Consider the following 20,443-nt stretch of genomic DNA (forward strand, 5'->3'; position numbering starts at 1 on the left):
GCTTCAAACAACAGAAATGTATTCTTTCACTGTTTTGAAGGTTAAAAGTCCAGAATCAAGGTGTTGGCAAGGTTGGTTCTTTCTGAAGGAATATTCTGAGGAAAATTCTGTGCCTGTGTCCTAGTTTCTGGTGAGGGCTGCAATCCTTATATTCCTTGGCTTCGAGATGCAGCACTTCAGTCCCTGCCTCCATCATCTTCACATGCCATTCTTCTACACGTCTCTGTGCTCTTCTTATAAAGACACAAGTCACCTTGAATTAAGGGCCCACCCTCCTCCAGTATAAACTCCTATAAACTTCTCGCATCTGCAACAACGCTGTTTCCAAATAGGGTCACATTTTGAGGTACTGGGGTCTGAAACTTTAACATATCTTTTTGAGGGATACAATTCAATCCATAATATCCCTTCACATTTTTACCACAATATTGATCTTGTTTTTTATCATGAGTTCCAAACAGAATTTCTTATGCTGTCCTGAAAAGAGCACACATGGCTTTGGGTTTAGATAGACGAGTCAACCCCAGCTTCCTCACTTAGTATCTCAGGAGATGTTTCCTGTTTTGACCAGTTTTCCCATCTTCAAAACAGAGATAATATCTACCTTGCAAATAATTGTGGATATCATATTAATGTGTCCTAGTACATAGTATATTCTCAATAAATTATATCAAGACTTCTTAAGTGAGTAATTGTTACATAATAGAGAACAACAGAGCAATTTTTATTAAAATGAACCTTTTCATCAATGCTCGCCTTTCACTTAAATGCTTCCTCTTGATAAGGAACTTCTCTGTAAGTGTATATACAATCACACAAATTGCCAAAAGCATTACAAAGCCCTTTCAGCTTGTCAGCTTGTAAGCCTCTGACAAATACAGAGAATTATGGGAAAATGCTTTAAAACAATTGCTCCTAGCATTTTGGTCAGAATGTATTTATTAGACCGTACCTTATACTTGATTGTGAAAATAAACAAGGACATAAATGATCTGGCTTTAAATGCTCTATAAAATCTGCATTACAAGACTCTATGATTCATACAGGAAGCTTCTATTTTGGTGTGCCTGGGTAAATTTGGCTATGCAAACTTCGAATAGCCTTTGAATTGAAAAACGCAGTTATCGTTTACTGGCTGACAACCTTTTCAAGGGGGAGAGAGGCAGGCACTGTACAACCAAAGATAACTTTACTTAATTAGTTTTTGGAAGATTATTTTCTCCCCTTAGTCTATAGAGAAACAAAGGTCTGTCAGCACCAGATGCATCTGAGCTTTGCAGATGTGGTTGTGGCTTCTTGAAATCTTTAAAGATTCATCTAAAATATGCTTTCAGGTCTCCTTTTTGTGAAACTTTGACAGGATAATAGAATTAGATTTGCTGAATTTCACTAAACTGTAAAGTAATGTGTCATCAGCTTCACTTACTTTCCAAAAAATATTTCTCTCTGGTAATACTCATCAATCTAGCTTTTCAACCCCTAAACATGAAACTCTGAAACAAAAAGGATGACTCCATCAGTTACGCAAGTGACAAGATGTTAAACATTTAACACTCCCACATAGTAGCACCAGCTGCCTCTGGATGAAGCAGATTTGCTTAGATTTGGCATAGAGGAAAAAAAGGAAGACAAGGAGAAGAAAAATGAAAGGAAGAGGAACTCCTCTTGCAGTGAGAATGCAAAGTTCTCTGCAGATGTGCAGGAGTCTGAAGTGGGATGTGCCTACTGCATAGAACTTTTCTCCTGAGGGAACATTGCAAAGACAGTCATCATCAGGTTCTCAACTCCCACTGCCAGTGCCCCTGCATCCCCACCATTTCATGGGCTCACTCTGATAAGAGTCCCTAGTACACTGGATTAAAATAATGAAGGGATGGGGACTCAGTACATTTCCACATCCCAGTATAATTGCTCAATAAATATCAGCTGAACAAATGAACTAGAAAAGCACACATGGGCCTCTGGGTCATTCGGACTCTCTCCACAACCATTTCCTTACCTTAGGCACCTAACTCTGCTGTAATCATAGGCCAGTGAAACAGTGTTGACTGAGCAAGCTGTGTGCTAGGCTGATTCTAACAACAGAATACCTTGACTTTGTTAACAGCCCCAAACTGGCATCAACTTTAAAGAGTCAAGACTATTTTCCTCTTTAAGTGTCTTATCAAGAGGAATGTTAGTGAAAGGGCAAAAGTCACCTACAGTTTTCCATGGTGAGCCATTTACCTGGATGAGGGACAGGAAAGGCCAGCTTTAGGTGATCACACAGGGACCCCATCATAAGGCTTGTTAACAGAGAAGTTTTCCTTGTAGAGTGAGGCATGCTGCAGGGGGTGCCCATTTTGAAGAACACAGTATGAAGCTCCCAACAGTGAAGACAGAACAGTATAAATAGCAACCCGTCAGTGGTAGGTGTTTGTTCTTTCACTCAGTGGACTTCTGATGAGTAACTACCATGTGCCAGGCGTTATTCCAGGCACTAAAGGATGAAGCCAGGAGGGGGTGGTGTGGGAGTGGAGATGCATATAAAGAGGAATAAGGCATATGGCTGAGATGCTGGACAGTTAACTCAGTAGGTCTCAGATTCATCATCCACCTTTTAATGTAGAGATTCACAAACTACAAGCTGTGAGACCTTTGGGTAAGTTAATTTCTTTCTTTTGGTGTTTTTGTTATGATGGCTGGATTTTTACACCTTTATTTCTCTTTCCTCACCATCTAAAGAGATAGACTTATAAACAGATGATCATGTGTGTGATGTCATCAGTACAGGAATAGTTGAGTGCCATGAGCCACCCTGCAGTGCTGCCTGTTTTGCACAGTTCGAGGGGCCAATCTTGGGTTCAAGGTGGAGCTCTACTGTGTCTATGTCACTCATGTCTCATCTAGATGACCATATTATCCCTAGCTCCAGGTCTGAGTCTGTACAATGACTCATAGTAAACACAGCTGCAGAAATCATGCTCCTTTAGGGTGCCTCACAGTTTCGAGTCATGCCCCAGGGCAATTTCAATAAAGATTGCTGGCTGCTCTACCCAGTCCCATCCAGATCTTTTTATGCTCACTGCCTGAACGAAGAGAAGAGTCTGAGGTCTCAGTGGTCTCAGTGACTGGAAGGGAAACCGCATGAAGGACAGCTACCCTCTTCCTTCCAACTTTCCTTGGGTACTGAACTTACTTGTCTCCGTGTTCTTTTCTGTCTACTTCTATTGACTTTAAATCCTCATCTATAGCTTCTGCTCTACCCACATTCAATCCTTTGCTATTCCCAAATGTACTGCACAGTTTCCCACTTTCCTGCCTTTGTTCCTGTTGCTTCCCTTTCCTAGTATACTCTTTCTTCCTTTCTCTGCTTGGTTAGCTCTGCCAAACTCAAGTGAAACGGGATGGCTTTTGGGAAGTCTACCCTGACTCTTCCCAGGCTCGTAGGGCTTCCTACACAAGGCTTAGTATTTATCTTCCTGTTTGTTTCTCTGACCTCCTCCCTTAGACTGTGAATTCCCCCAGGACTGAAGAGATGTCTAATCCATCATTGGGTGTCCAATATTTACCATATGATTCAATACATAAGAGATGCTTAATAAATGATAGATAAATGCGTATCCAATGGAATTAGATCAGTGAGGAGGCTAGTGTAATAGGGAAAATGACACATACCTTTGTGTTTTCCACCTGTAAGTAATATATTGTTAATTCTTAAAGAAAGTAAGGGTGGATTACATGAGGTCAGGAGTTCGATACCAGTAGTTCGAGGCCAACATGGCAAAACCCTATCTCTACTAAAAATACAAAAATTAGCAGGGTGTAGTGGTGCGTGCCTGTAGTCCCAGCTACTTGGGAGGCTGAGGCACGAGAATTGCTTAAACTTGGGAGGCAGAGGTTGCTCTGAGCCCATTGTACCACTCCACTTCAGTCTGAGCAACAGAGTGAGAGGCTGTGATTCAAAAAAAAAAAAAAAAAAAAAAAGAAAGAAAGAAAGAAAGAAAGAAAAAGGTCAGGTGCAGTGGCTCACGCCTGTAATCCCAGCACTTTGGGAGGCCAAGGAGGGCGGATCACCTGAGGTTGGGAGTTTGAGACCAGCCTGACCAACATGGAGAATCCCCGTCTCTACTGAAAATACAAAATTAGCTGGGCATGGTGGTGCATGCCTGTAATCCCAGATACTCAGGAGGCTGAGGCAGGAGAATCACTTGAACCTGGGAGGCAGAGGTTGCAGTGAGCCAAGATCTCACCATTGCACTCCAGCCTGGGGGACAAGAGTGAGACTTTGTCTCAAAAAAAAAAAAAAAAAGCATATTCAGTTTGCTAAAAGTCTTTATACAAGAATACAAGACTAGCTATCAAAATATTGGGCCTCTCTGGATAGGGGCAGACACAGTACTGTATACCTAGAAGGAAATCAACACACATTTGTGAGTTAGTTGATTAATTCCATGAACTTTTCAATGCTAGCTATATTTAATTAAACTTTGTATACTGTTCAAGATCCTATATATGTCTCTCCCAAAGAGAAAGAGAAGTTTATTTAACAAAGTATAACACATAGATCTTGGTAGTTGGTAGTTTTGAACAAATTACAGACAAGGTGCTGTCTAATTTAATGAGCAGTAATTTTCTAAAAATTCAAGAGATTTGACCATCTCTCAATAATTTTTTTCTCATTTTATTCTTTTTTTTTTTTTTTTTTTTTTGAGATGGAATCTCACTCTGTCATCCAGCCTGAAGTGCAGTGGCACGATCTCGGCTCACTGCAAGCTCTGCCTCCCGGGTTCACGCCATTCTCCTGCCTCAGCCTCCCGAGTAGCTGGGACTACAGGCGCCCGCCACCATGACTTGCTAATTTTTTTTGATACTTTTAGTAGAGACAGGGCTTCACCCCGTTAGCCAGGATGGTCTCGATCTCCTGACCTGGTGATCTTCCCGCTTCAGCCTCCGAAAGTCCTGGGATTACAGGTGTGAACCACCATGCCTGGCCTCAGATCTTTTTAAAAGGTGAGAACTGATTGCCCTCTGTACTACTGATCTCAGGAAGTAAAAATCAAGGGGTAAAAAAAGTAGTTAAACATCTCTAAGTCATGTTTAAACTCAGAATTGTCTACCTTTTACAAAAGAAATAAAATACCCAAAGAATATACAAGCAATAGAAAATTTGTTTGTAACATTGAAATTCAAGCCGGGTGCATAGGCTCACACCTTGGAAAGCAAGCAGATCGCTTGAGTTTAGGAATTCAAGACCAGCCTGGGCAACTTGGTGAAACCCTGTCTCTACAAAAAATACAAAAATTAGCCAAGTGTGGTGGCGTACGCCTGTAGTTCCAGTTACTTGTGGAGCTGAGGAGGAAGAATCACCTGAGCCTGGGGAAGCTGAGGCTGCACTGAGCCATGATCACACAACTGTACCGGGTAACAAAGTGAGACCCTGTCTCAAAAAAAAAAAAAAAAAGAAATTCAGATCACTCAATACCAGAAAGTAGTTCATAGGTACCTTCTAAGTCAAACACAATACTCTATTCCTTAACATATATGATATGACAAAATCAACAATCAACATTTTAATATGGTGCTTTGTCCTCAATTTTATTTATTTCATAATTTCATAATTCATTTTCCTCTATGTTAATCTGATAAAAGATTATTGAAGAAAAGAGTATATGATTTTTCTTGCCCTAAACAATAAAGGACAATTTTTAAAAATAAAATGAAAATCATTCATTTGTGTAAAACCAATAAATTTAGATTCGTTAGTTCTCACGCATTTTAAATCTTTTCTATTTTTATGTAGTACTCTAGCATTCAGCAGCCACATTCACAATTGACTATCACTTTATTTTCAGGGATTATAGAGAAAAATTGAAATCCTTAAAAGTCATTTTCCTGATTTCTGTCATTGTCATAAATAGCTGCTGGGTAGAAAACATCCAGAAACCTTTAAGTTATTCCAAATGGCAACTTGACTGAGGAATGGTCAACATTGTCGAATTTGACAATCAGGTAGTGTAAATAAGTAAGGAAAAGCTATGAGAAATTTATGGGTAAAGCTGCTATTTAATGAGGAAAAAGGAGTGCTCTACTATCTCAAAGAGAATAAGTGATAAAAAGAAGTAGAAAGTGTCTGAAAAAGGATCCTGAATTTCAGATAGACACAGGCTTTCATTTCTCAACCTCAGAAAGGGGTTTATCCATCTGTGGGTAGAACTGTGAAACAGGGACATTTATCTTTAGTTTAAAACAAAACAACACAAGTTTCTCAGGGATGATATTAAGTGTTTTATATGAGTTTTATGCAGACCCTGTAAAAACCAGACAAGGTAATATTATGGTCCCTATTTTAGTTACCGAGGAACAAGTTTCTACCGTTCTTAAAGGCAGAGGTGGGATTAGAACATATACCTCTGGCTTCAAGAAGCAAGTTCTTTCCCAGTATAGCACAGTAACTCCCACTTCTGTTATCAGCAAAGCATCTTTCCTCCTGAGCCTCTCTTCTACCAGCGCTGGGTTGGGCTCTGACCCATAGCTTGCTGTTGGTTTTCTCAGTTTGTGTGCAATCTCTCATGCTACTGGTCTGGCAGACTGATTCGCTACTTACCCTCTGAATGCAGTCTGTCTCCTGGCCTGTGGGCTATTTTTTTAATGCTTTTCTCTCTGCCTTTTGTAGAGTTTGGTGTCCAGATTCACCAGTTCTAGAACTACTCTGGCCAGGTTTAAGTCCCACATCAGGCATTTGCCACTTGTATTTTGGGGACTTTATTTTTTCTCATCTGTGAAATTGAAAAAATCATAATGCCTTCATTTTTATGAAGATTAAATGATATAACACATTTAAAGTACCATGGCCTGTTATCTGGTACAAAATAAGAACCCAATATGGTTACACTTATGATGGTTATTATTATTATCACTATTTTTATTATACCTTCAGTTCTAGGGTACATGTGCACAAGGTGCAGGTTTGTTACATATGTATACATGTGCCATGTTGCTGTGCTGCACCCATTAACTCATCGTTTACATTAGGTATTTCTGATCTCTTTGCCAAGGCCACCTTTTGCAAGAAGCTACCCACATGCCCTTTAACCTGATGGAATCATTGTCTGCCTCTCCTTTTTCTTAGTAACGCCTCCGTCTGTGTTAGAATACACTAGAGTCATGTACCCATTATTGTATACAATCACATTGCATTATAATACATTTGGGGTCTATTTTCCATACAAACTACTTAAAGGTAGAAATATTATACTATGTTTGCTTTTTGGCATCTTTGGTTCCTGGCAAACTCCTGGCACAAAATAAGGACTCTGCAAATGTTTGTCGAATGAACACCTGACCAATCAGAGAGGAAGAAATACAAACGCTGCTTCAATTTTCAGCTTTTGTGATTTCAAAGGGACTTGAGTTGCTAAGTCTCAGAGCCCATGTTCCTAGATGACTAGCTCATGCCATAGTACACTAAAGTACCATATTAGTAGGGAATACCAACACGGCTAAAACAAGTTCTTTGAAATTCTCACCATAGATCTGTGCATCTCCATGTTGTTGGTGTCAGTGAACCATGCTAATGTGAAGGAGAACAAGAAGTACATTAAAGCAAAAAAGAGACTTTGGGGCCAGAAAGATTTGTATTGATTGAGCCATTCATTCATTCGTTCATTCATTCATTCATTCAAAACACATATATCCATCACACTATATGCCAAGCATTGTGATAAATATTAAGAATGCAAAAATGAAAGACACAGTTCCTGGCTTCAGGAAGCTTACTTTGTGTAACTGCATGTGCATGTGTGTGTGTGTGTATGTGTGTGTGTGGCAACTGACATTCAAAGACATCAATAATTACAATAATGTTTCCATTCTCTGATGGGATATATACAGAATATAGTAACAACAAACATGATGGGTAACGAGTTGAGGGTATTTAGGACAACTTCCTAGAGGAGGAGACGTTGGGATTGAACTTGGTCTTAATTGAATCCTTTAGGTATTTTTGTGTTAAAAAGATGGGGGTGGGGGTGAAGAAATTTAAAAACTGCTCATCATGTGTGCTATTTGCAAATTTTCCTGGACCTATATTTAAAGAACTTGGATTGTGCTTGCCTTGAAATATTTGTAATGAATAATACAGGGATCTTGCGATCAGCACACTATTTACTATTTGTAACTAAATTAAGATAATGATTTGTTCAACATTCCTTTCAATATATTTTCTTTAGTTTAATGAACCTTGTCAATTGATATTACAGATATAAAATTATTTAATATGAATGGCTCTCCCCCTCAAGAAACTTATTCAACAGAGACATGATACCAAGTAGAAAGTGGTAAATGAATTAGAATAGACTAAATCTTTTCTGAGAAGACAGTGAATCTTTCCATCAAGTAAAAGAATGAGATTAGGAATGCTCACAGGGAGCGGCAAAACAACCTTGGAGAAGGAACAGAATCTAGAAAGAGATAAGAGCAAGGTGACTTTCTAAATACAGTACACTAAAGCTAAAAGGGTCCACAGAGATTGCTTACTGTATATTTGCAAATCGCCTGTTAAAATCTTGTTAAAATGCAGATTCAGCAGGTCCAGTGTGGGGCCTGAGATTCTACATTTCTAACAAGCTCCTAGGTGATGCCAAAGCTGCTGGTCTGTGAGTCACACCTTGAATAGCAAGCATCCAATTCAAATGCCTCATTATAGATGATAATCCTAAAACCCAGGGCAGGAAGGGATTTGCTCATGTCACACAACTGATTAGTATGAGAGCAGCTCTCTTGTCTCACACTGTAGCAGCTCAGCAAGTAGTAAAAAGATCATGGGCTTTAGAGTCAGGCTGATCTTGGCTCAAATCTTGGCCCTGCTGTTTACTAGTTACAAAGCCTTGGGCAGGCCATTTATACTTTCTGTGCTTCAGTTTCTCATTTGTAGAATAAATAACTCTTAGCTGTAGAAGAGTTGTGGTAAGTCTGTGCTACCACAGGCATACAAAAAATGCACAATAGCGTCTAGAACATAGCAAGTGTCTATGTTCGAATACACATTTCTGTTCTATGCTACCGATCAAAACATGTAATGTGTTTTCTCTTTTTATCCTTTGGCCAGGTCTGTATTGCCATCAGTGCACACGGCAATGTTATCTACATCATATCCCCCTGGGGCCCGGGCTGTGTTAGCATCTGGTGACACTTAGTGGCACAGTTAACACTGGATGGGCTGGCAAATAAGAGACTGATGAAGGCCAAAAAACCAAAAAGTGATTTCATTTTTCTCACTGTCTCTTTGAAAGAGAAGTCAGGGTGGCAAACATATATCCACTAGTAAATTTTCTGTCCTCGTTTGCAGATGAGGCCTTTAAAACATCTGCTCATTAATAAAAAATGTCCAGCATATATCACAAATATTAATAGTGATGATTTTCATTCCACTTTGGTTAATCCAGCAGTTATTTTCTTCCTGGGCCCCTTATTTTTTCAGATTTCCTTAGTTGCCATTACCTAAATATCAAGAAAACTCCATCTCATGGGTTCCAAGGAGATAATAAGAAATGACAACTGGTTAAATGTGTGTTTTTTTTTTTTTTTTACAAGAAAATTCCTGCTTCAAATACTAGTAAGCAAAAGAAAGAATGATGGCATTTTTGCATTATATGAGGTTTAGATTTAGTCCACATGGAAGATGTTAAAGGTGAAAAAAAAGAAAAAAAAATCCATGAGGAATTAAACCTGTTAAACTGTTCAGAGCCATTGTGAGAGCCGCTTCAGAAATCTATTTAGAAATCATTGCTCTTGTATCTGAATCATTACAGAGACACCAGCATCGCCCACTTCTTATTGCTGCGAACATAGCAACAGTTGCCATGCTAGCAAGAGATTCAGATTCTCAACACAAACACTGGAGTCAGGAGGGAGCAGGGTGAGGCCAGAGCTGGAGTCAGGGCGGACGAACAGAACACAGTGCTGCCTGTACAGATTTAATTAGGCTGGTTGTTCTCTTTGGTCCCTGTGCTTGTCCTGTCAGATATTTCAGGAGAGCAGAAGCAGTCTCAAAAGCAGCATTTTTGGACCAAGTCTTACTTTCAGTTGTACACACAAGCAACTGCCAAAGGCAGGATCTGTGTGCTTTGATGTGCTTAAGAGTGGGTCTGGACCCTCCTTTGTGTATGAATGGAGAGGATTTCTCTTCATTTCCAGGAATGAAAACCTCATAAAACTCTCATCATTAGAAAGTCAGGCCATTCGTTGTCCCAATATGTCATTTCATCTAATTGAAAACTGAGAAATCTGTCACCATTTATTTAGCAGTTTGCCTCCGGCGAATCTTCGCAGGTTCTCTTCATGTGACTGGGAATTAGTTAATTAGTATTACAAAACGCTTGAAGACGGAAATGCACTCTGGCTCGCCCTTTGGTTTAGGAGGGAGGGCATTTTAGCTCGCTAACAAGCGCTGCTGACGGATAGAAAAGAACACGAAATTACAGCATGAGAATGGCCACGGTGAGAGCTGCATCTCATTCTCTCTCTCAAGTGGATATGTTGTAACCTAAATATGTCACTCGCTCACTCTTTTCATGCAAATCTTTTATGTGTGACAATAAATCCAGGTCCTTAAAGCTTATTTTAAAAAAAAAAAGGTGCCAGTTTTACACACGTAGGGCTCTTCTCATATCTTCACTTTTATTAATTTCCCATTTTCATCACCTCGTCTTTTGAACAGAATATTTTGTTTGATGTTCTTTTACATTTTTCATGGAGAAAGGCTGTTTCAAACTAAGGGTGGTTTTAAAAGTCAAGGAAAGATTGACATTTTTCACATGCTCCTCAACTTGAGGCTGCACACCTTTGTTCGGCGTGAAGTCTCCAAGCCTCTCTCCTTAGTACAGCAGTCAGGAGGTCTGGAGGAGGCCTCACTCGTAGTTTGTCAACTGACTGCTAGATGGCGCTAGAGAGCAAGGCAGCCAAAAACAAGCAGCTAACCTGGTTGCTTTAGTCCACATCAGCCGAAAAGGAGTTCTTAACATAGAGCCCTATCACCTTTCAGCACAGACTATGTCCAGTTCTGGTGATTTGTAAGATACCAGAAGCATGAAATGCAGAGGGCACTAGCAATCAATTTATAGCCCTCCTTTCACTTTTCGTGTATATGTGTGTGTAAGGGAATTGCTTGGTCTGGGTATGCATCTACGGATACGGTGAAGATGTGTTATGTAAATATAATAAATGGCTGTGTTTATTGTTTGGACCTTCATGGAGATGGTTTTAACTTCGTGAAAGACCCCTCCCCACTTTCTTTAATTTCCCCACCTATATAAGATGGCATTCAGGGACATAATGAGTTATACCAAATACTTTCACAGTGTCACATCAAGATGCATAGTTACATATTTCCCTTTTCAGCCCCATACCACCAAGATATTAGGAGATTTTCTGATTTTGTTAATTAGTAAAAAAATATGGGCATCTCAAGAAGATATGAGCTTAAAAAGAAAGAGATAAAAGGCAACTGATAGGCATCGTGGCACTTGCTTAGATTCTAGCTTCTCTCCTTTGGCTTTTATATTTTGCCACTGCAAGCCCTTAATGAGCTTGATAACTGACGTTCAGGAAGTGCATGTCATAAAAATTTTGCGTCTCAGAGATGATAGCTACCCTAAAAAAAAAAAAAAAGGTTTGTCCCTAGATTTAGGCAAGGAACATCTTGTTCTCCTCATCATACGTACAAGATCCATAGAACTTAAGTCACCAGTGTCACTGAGTAAGAAAGGCAACTCTTCCTATAAGCTCAGAAGACACTGCTGAAGTGAGGGTTAGATACTAATATAATGTTCCAATAAGCACTGCAGTCTTTTGTAAATTCTATAGATGTCATATTTCAAATCAGCATTCTTTGAATAAGTAAAATATAGGTTACAAAGCCAAATACCCTTTTTGGTTTTATTAAATTTATAAATCGTAAAATTATTTCTATGTAGAATTAGCTAAAAGATGCTGATTCCCTATTGTATTTATGTATGAGAAACAGTGGTCTTTTTCTTCATTTCTGGCCCTGAAAAACTCTTGGACTCTCATCACCAGAAAGTCAATTGTTGCCCCCAAATGTCAGCTAAAAGTTTGTTGTTGTTTTTTTCATTCAGTGAGTGCAATTGACTACTACAGTGGAGAGTATGTTTAATGAGAAAATGAAAAGAAGAGCCTAATTTTACAGTATACTCAGTTCCATAAAGAAATCATGCTAAAATAGAGCTATCCTCAAAGCTAGTTCACAAATGTCACTTCAGTTAAGTTCCTAGAAAGAAGTCTGTCATTTTATGTGCTCTGACTGGTTGTCGCTACTTTTACAAATGTGGTCAGAGAGTGAGCCTGTTTTGGAGAAGCGTGATTGAAGAAGACACAGAGGGTAGGGCTAGGCATGGCTGTGAATGAGGCAGCAGCTGTGGAGTTGTGTTCAGTTTGGGTCTGTATCAGCACAGGCAGGTGATTATAGTGTTTCATCAGGAGGCATAAGCTTAGGCAAAGTGACTATTATCAGAGTTAGAGTGAGAAGGGAAATTTCCTTGCAATCAAAGGCTATTGGCCATAGACAGAGGGCAGTATGTTCCAGTATATCTGCAGAGTTTTAAGTGTGAGGTGGTTCAGTACTCTGGATAGCTCCCTGCTGATCTTCCTCAAAGCCCTAACTTGACATTAGAACTTTCTGGTGTTGGCAAACATGTCGGCAAAGTTTAGTCTCCAAAGATAGCATGATGTGATGAAAACACTACCGGACAGTCCCAGATTAAATTATGAACTACCATTTTTTCTACTAGTTATATGCATTACTTACATTATTGAGTTTCTGAGTTTTAGCTAAAAAAATGGAAACCATGAGGCACACTTCACAAAATTGTTGAATTCAATGGCATCATGTTTGTGGGAAGTCATTATGTTCACGTACTTCACAAATAGGTGTTTGGCACCTACCATGTACCAGGCACTGTTCTAAGTACTGGAGAAACAGCAGCAAAAGGAGAGACACTTTATGCCTGCATGATGTTTACAATCTACTGTGGGTATGAATATAAAAGTAAAAGATTTTCTAACATTATCACTCCAAGCAAATATAAGTGCTATGAATTTCTTATACAGACTCTTGTTGGCCTGTAGCATGAATTTTAATAGATTATGTGGTGGAGACACCATGGGTTCAAGCAAGGTGGAGGGTCAGATAAGAAACACCTATATGAAGCCAAAATCCTCAAAGGGCAACATCCAGATTAGGTAAATCAGAAAAAATAAAATTCACTTTACATAAAGATATGCAGAGGATAAATATCCTACATTGTTCCTGGCTCCAGGTAAAGTGAGAAAAAGAATATATACAAATACACACACACACACACACACACACATATATATATATATATAAACTCGCAGAAGTCTCATCTGCCAACCCACATACAAGCTAGTTTAAAGCAGAATTATTACTACATGGGTTTTATGAAAAACTCCAAGTTGGCCGGGTGTGATGGCTCACTCCTGTAATCCCAGAACTTTAGGAGGCCAAGGTGGACAGATCATGAGATCAGGAGTACACGACCAGCCTGACCAACATGGTGAAACCCCGTCTCTACTAAAAAAATACAAAAATTAGCTGGGCATGGTGGTGCGTGCCTGTAATCCCAGCTACTTGGGAAGCTGAGGTGGGAGAATCGCTTGAACCTGGGAGGTGGAGCTTGCAGTGAGCCGAGATTGTGCCATTGCACTCCAGCCTGGGCAACAGAGCAAGACTCCGTCCCCCCCACCCAAAAAAAAAAAAAAAAAAAAAAAAAGAACTACAAGTTGAAGTTTTAGGGTGGTCTTGAGGTATTAATATCTCTAGGTAAAATATGTTTGAAGAAATAAAAAGTATGGAGAGGGTTTACAGCTTTTTAAAACTCTCCTGTAAAACTGTAAGTGGCATGCAATTTCTAGAACTGAAATATAAATAAGAAATAAATTGAATTAGAAATGCAATGAACAAAATAAACAACACATTAAACCCACTTCTGAGAGAATAAGTGAACTGGAAGACAGATCTGAAAAAGCAGGATAGAGAAAGTAAAGGGTGGGAAATATTTTTTAAAAAGAGATTGAGAAATGTGGAAAACAGTGAGAAACTTTAAAAAATAACCAACTAGAATTCCAGAAAGAGATACTAAAGAAGATGTAATAAAGCTATGTTAGAAGAGACTGGCTGAGGATTACCCAGAATTTATGAAAGATGTCAATTTTCAAATTCTGGAAACGTAATATATCACAAGTTAAATAAATAAACATAAATTTATATCTATACACAACATAGTTAATCTATAGGATACCAAAGATAAAGAGGACTTCTAAAAGCAGTTTTAAAAGGCAGATTAAAAACAAAAGATATAACAACTAGATTCATAGATGAAATTTTAACAGCAGCAAAGAAAGTAAAACATGGAATAGCATTTTCCCCCTGAAGGTGCAGGGAAAAAAAGTAACTAAACAATGAAAATCCTATATCTACTAATATCTTAAAAAAGAGGGAAAATAAGTTTTTTTCATTTCTTTACTTCCAACAGAGTGAGGTTTAAAGAAGTTTTAAAGCTGCATTTATGGAAAAGAAAAACGATACTAGGAAAAAGATTTGAAATGTAACCATAACAAACAATGAAACATTAAACATGGGGTAAACCTAAATAAAACATAGTTGTATAAAACAATGAAATCACTATGGATTTATAAAATCTTGATGAAGATAAAATACTGGAAATTAAAATAAAGAGGTATTATCGAGGCCAGGAGAGAATAATCTTTAATTAAAATGGTCTAAGATCTTTCACTTGAGAATAAGACAAACATATTAAAAATATAATTTGTTGTTTTAAATAATGTATTAAAGTTTCTAGGGTGCTCACCAAAGAATAGAAATATAGCTCATATTCAAATAATCAAAGGAAATAAAAAAAGATAGGGTGAGAAAAAATACTAGACAGAATAAAATAATGTGGTAGCAATTAGTCCAAATGATTTCAGCAATCACAATGAATGTAACTATTTATCACACAAAAGTTATATAAGAACCCCATAGAGAAAATTATAAACTCTTACTAAAAGATATTAAAGGACATTTAAATAAATGCAAAAATGTGCTATGTTCATGGTAAGGGGGACTCAATATTATAAATATGTCAGACCTTTTCACATTGACCTATAGGCTTAAATATCTATAATCAAAATCGCATTTTTTTTTTGGTGGAAAATACAAGCTGATTATAAAAAGTTTAGTAGCCTCCTCCCCTCTTATCTACCAGAGATATATTCCAAGATCCCCAGTGGATGCCTGAAACTAGAGCTATTACTGAATCCAATATACAATACATTTTTTTCTTATACCTACATACCTATGATAAAATTTAACTTATAAATTGGGCACAGTGAGAGTTTGACAATAATTAATAATAAAATAGAACAATTATAATAATATACTTTAATACAAGTTATGTGGGACATGGTGCAGTGGCTCATATTTATAATCTCAGCACTTTAGGAGGCTGAATCACTTAACCTTAGGAGTTCGAGACCAGCCTAGGCAACATAGTAAAACTCTGTCTCTACAAAAATAAAAATTAAAAATTAACTGGGCATGATGGTGCATGCCTGTAGTCCCAGCTACTCAGGAGGCTCAGGCAGGAAGATTGCTTGAGTCAAGGAAAAAATTCTAGGTAAAGTATTCATTCATAATAAATAATTAGACATGGTCCCATTTGCAGAAAAAGTACAGACCCTGAGTTCAAGGGAAATGCATGCTGGATGTCCCTTGTAACTCAGTGTGACACACCTGCACTGCTGGGATGTTTCTGTCCATTTGCTTGTTTGTTTATTCATTTCTCTAATGAAGATTTACATTAATAGAATATAAAATAAATGGGTCAATAATTGGTGTATTTATCAGAATATTATGTTTTGCTTTTATCTCATGCTAAACTGTCATATTAATGCTCTGCACGTGAAATCCACTGTTGAAAGAACAGTATCTTTTGTTATAGAACTTTTAAACATTAAAATATATTTTTTAAAAAACATGCACGGAATGAATGTGGTAGTCACTTTTTCCCTCACACATCTTAGTCACCTACATTCTATCCTTTTAGTAATTAAAAAGAAATACATTGACATTTCGTGCCCTAATAGTGAGGGCGGGAGAGTGGAAAAGAGGTGGAATATCTAGTAGTTCATTATTTTTGGACGAGAATGTATTCGAACTTGACAAGAATGTAGGAGTCAAAAAAATCTGAATGCCAGAGTTTTACTCAAATTGCAGAAATACAAAGCCTGGTATTTACAGCCTAACTAATAATTTTCCTAGTTTATTATAAATCAAATATTTAACATTCACCACATGCAGTTAAATAATAAATGAGATATAAATTATAACATGGCACAGAGTACTGTGGTCTTTAGTGAGGCATGAATGCAGATGGGGTAGCCCCCAGAAAATACTTCTTCATGACATTGTGATTACGCTGATTGAGATAATTACTGAAGACTGGTTAATATTTTGATAAGATAAGGGGGGTGTCAAGGTTAAGATACAGTGTTAAGATACAGTGATAGGTTGATGGTAGGTTAAACATGAGGTGTTTATGGGAACTAGTGGAACTTCTAGTTTGTCTGTAGTTTTCCTCTCCAAGAATGTTATTGATATTTTGTGTAAGATAATTTTTTGTTTTTTGAGATTGTCCAAAACATTGGAGAAACTTCAACATTCTGGTCACAGCTCACTAAATAGTAATGGCATCTCTTTAGTCCTTGGGAATACAAAAACAAACAAACAAACAAAAAAGAAGACTCTTGCAGTTCCAAAAAGCCTAGCATGTACCTGAGAAGAGAGAGCGACAGTATCACTCTCTGTTTAGAACCACTGGAACATATGATTGAAACGTGTATCACTGAGGATTTTGGACTCCTGAATCAACTGGACTCCCGAATTAACTTAATTTTAGAGGCAATGGAGAATTATTGAAGGTTTTAATGCAAATAATATAATTAGAATTGGAGTTTTACATAATAAAGATTATGATGGTAGTAGGTGGGTTAGAGCATGAGGAAGCTGGAACAGGAGAGAAGTTAAAGATGTTGCAAAAGCTAGGAAGCAGAGCGGTCAAGGCTGAATAATGAACTGGGGTTCACCTGTGTGTGGGGGGGAATGTGTGTGTGTGTAGATGTGTGCGTGTGCATGTGTGTGTGTGTGCGCGTGTGTGCATTTATGTGCTGTGAGTTGGAGCCATGGGATTGTAGAAATGACAAGAAGACCCACGGAAAGAAGCAGCAATGTGTGAGAGCATTTATGGTGGTCATGAGCAAGGTGTTGATTGTGGTGAGTTGACAAGAAGTTAGGGATGGAGAGAGGATTGAAAGATTGGAAGAAAAGGGAATATTTGAAAGTTTTAGTACAAAAAAGAGTGTAAGAGAGGCGGTAGATGAAAGAGGGGAGTATTTGACCTGGGGTGATGAGGAGGAGACATGGCCACTGCCATCTGGTAAATACCTGCTCCACTGCAGCAAATGGACACGGTCCCCTTGCTGCTCTCCCTTCTTTATTCCTCCTGGGAACATCAGTGTCATGGTGCTATCATCTTCCACAATTGTTGTAACCCAGAAAAACTATGAGTAAATTAAAATTGTATAAGTTATATTCAACTTTTATAAAATGAATTCCATTCTAAGTGCACTAGGCAAGCTTTCTATTTAAAGAAACCTTTGATGGACCCTTTTGTAGTGTGAAAAATTAATCCCAAATGTATCTGTTTTACAGTTCCAAACTCTGGATCCCTGGTTTTCTTCTCTCGGACAGCTAACTAGGTCAAATCATTCTATTTTCAGAGGCCAGCCCCACACAAACACTAATTGGTTTTCACATCTGAAAGGTTGTGTATCAGTTTGTCATTTCTAAATTTACATGATGTAATCCATGTACAAGTTGGGATTTCATACCCTGTGGGAGGAGCAACTGCCACATGCTTAGTTTTCCAAATATATCTAGAGGCACAAAATATTTTAAAGAGGCAGAACTTCAAGAGCGCCTTTCTCAAGCTCAGATTTTATCAATTTACGGTTTTGGTAGGAATTAGGGAATTCCTATTATCTGTGGAGAACATCTCTGACACAATTTTGCACCTCTAAATGTATTTATAAAGAAAAATAATAATAATTAGAAATAAATACACACACAACCAAAGACCCCATCAAATCAAGCATTACAAAACTCAAACCTATCATCTGTGAACCTCATGACAAAAAATGGAAAAGTAGATGCATCATTTTTCAAGACATTGTTGAGGTGTCCCCGCATCCATACCTTAGTAGGAACTATAGCAAAAACCTTGTACAGATTTTTCAAAACCATAATGCTATACTAAAAAATTACATTTTAACTCTGTCACTTGAATTAATTAGGAAATCCAAAGATCAGAAATTAGTGGTATATTGCAAGGAATTTTGGCAGGAACGATGCACGTAATAAGTCATCAAAATGGTCCCCTTTGGTCACAGATGCTATTTTACCTTGGCTTTGTCTTTCCTCTTTCATTAGCTGCATCCCCTTCTTACAGAATGACTGGCAGGTTAGCATTGTATCATTCTCTTTCAGCATGTTTCTTATACTTGGATGTATATTGGAATCACCTGGGAAACTTTAAAGCATTTTGATGCCTGGGTGTCAACCCCATGGATTTTGGTTTAATTGGTCCTGGGCAATGGTACTTGTAAAAGCTTCCCAGATGATTCTAATGTGCAGTCAAAGTTGAGAACCGCTGTCTCACAAGCTGTTAAACTCATGGCCCTCCTGTACTTAGTCCATCAATTCTTATATCGTTGGGCTCTTTCACTTTAAGCACCTATTGATCGCTGGTCTCACTTCCTCTGCCTTCATATCCACAAGCTGAAAAGTCAGACTTGGGAGAAATAGCCGAAGTTATTCACAGACTGACTTCCAGGAGAAACTGGAAGTCCAGCAAATACAAGTATTGGCAAAATATTTCAAGCTTCTGGAACATGCCACCTCCTATTCCAGAGAAACTCAGAAAGCACAGGAGAGTCCTGAGTGAGAATTCCAGCTTCGCTTACTTATTCTCCATTAACTTGGGAAAGTTGCTTACCTTTTCTATGAGCCTCAGTTTCCTCATTTATACAAATTGGAATACCTACTTCCTAAGGCTGAATTACATGACTATTTAAAACGTTTAAAATAGTGCCCTGGATGTTCAATAGCGACAGCTATTTAAATGGAAAGAAAAGAGAAAATAGTTAAGGCTCGTTTACTGATTACACACCAAGTGAAAAATAGTTACCGTTTATTGATCCAATTTATCTAATTTTTTATTCTTTATCTGCCCAACAAACATTTCTTACTGACTTTATGTCAATCATACTGCTACATACTAAGGATACAGTAATGAATGGAACATACGTAATTTCTATCTTGACACATTTTAAAACTTAGCTAAACGCTTTACCTATTCCTAGAGTTGATTTCAACTAGTGCAAAGATTGAGCTTACTTGGGGGAATGGTACTAACAAACTGACCTTGAATGCACCCTCACAGCAAATCCTTAGGGAATGCCACGTTGTTAAGAGAAACTTGGACCTAGCAGACAGACAAACCCTTATCAGAGTTCCATAACAGTCAGGAAGGGCCAAAGGGCCAGAAGACTATAAAACACTTTATGAGAATATCAAAGGGAGCACATCAAAAAAGCTGACGGGTTTTTTCACCCAGCATGTAGTTTTTTTTGTTGTTGTTTTTGTTTTTTTTAAATTAGTAGTGGTATACATCTCTAGATTCTTGAAGGCTAGAGAAGCTCTGTTCCCTCCACCCTTCATTTGCCTACCTGGGACTGCTGCTGTGCCTCCTATTCTGTGTAGCTCTCCATGTATTGTACATTCTGTGACTTACCTACATTTTTGGAACTATATTCTTTGCTTGGTTCTGCTGGCATCTTTAGATCAAGTACTGTCACTACTATGACAATAGTACCTCTCCTTATAACAACTCTAAGATCTGGTATTATTATCAGTATTTTCATGTGAGATTTAAATAACTTGACAAGGTCATTGAGCTAGCACATGGCAAAGCCAAGATTTAACCTCACATCTGTCTGATTCCACAGCTTATCCTCTTAACCTCTGTCTCAAGTGGACAAACCTCAGGTGATTGTGCTTTAGAAATATCAAAATCTGGCTGTTCATAGAAATAGTTTTAAAAGCCACAAGTAGAGAATAAGAACAGCAGATAGAACTGGAAGATGATGATGTGACCAAATCCAACGTAGTCTTGGCTTATGGGCGCTTTTGAAATTATGTGAGAGACTAAAATCCAATAAAAATGGTGTCCAGTTTATGTGGTTATCAATCAAACCTACTGATACTTAATTTCATGACATCCTATAGATTAAAGACTTCATGAATAAG

At 38.0% G+C, this 20,443-nt stretch overlaps 1 protein-coding gene across 9 annotated transcripts in view; it reads right to left on the minus strand.

Moving 5' to 3' along the window:
- Window positions 1-20,443, minus strand: part of LOC105482649 (TNNI3 interacting kinase) — a 290,377-nt gene that overhangs the window by 29,679 nt on the left and 240,255 nt on the right. For 3 of the 9 annotated variants that reach the window (XM_071091117.1, XM_071091118.1, XM_071091116.1), the window contains 2 exons: window positions 19,559-19,619; window positions 17,522-17,637 (listed from right to left, as the gene is read on the minus strand). The exons of 2 other annotated variants lie outside the window; for them this stretch is intronic. In XM_071091117.1, the coding sequence (XP_070947218.1) occupies window positions 17,522-17,637; window positions 19,559-19,619 (177 nt within the window). Of the gene's footprint in view, window positions 1-17,521; window positions 17,638-17,671; window positions 19,620-20,443 lie in introns of those variants that run through there. 4 more of the 9 variants (XR_011619823.1, XR_011619819.1, XM_071091120.1 and 1 more) reach the window with 4 other exon arrangements.

Source organism: Macaca nemestrina, chromosome 1 (assembly GCF_043159975.1).
Source record: "Macaca nemestrina isolate mMacNem1 chromosome 1, mMacNem.hap1, whole genome shotgun sequence".
Classification (NCBI taxonomy): domain Eukaryota; kingdom Metazoa; phylum Chordata; class Mammalia; order Primates; family Cercopithecidae; genus Macaca; species Macaca nemestrina.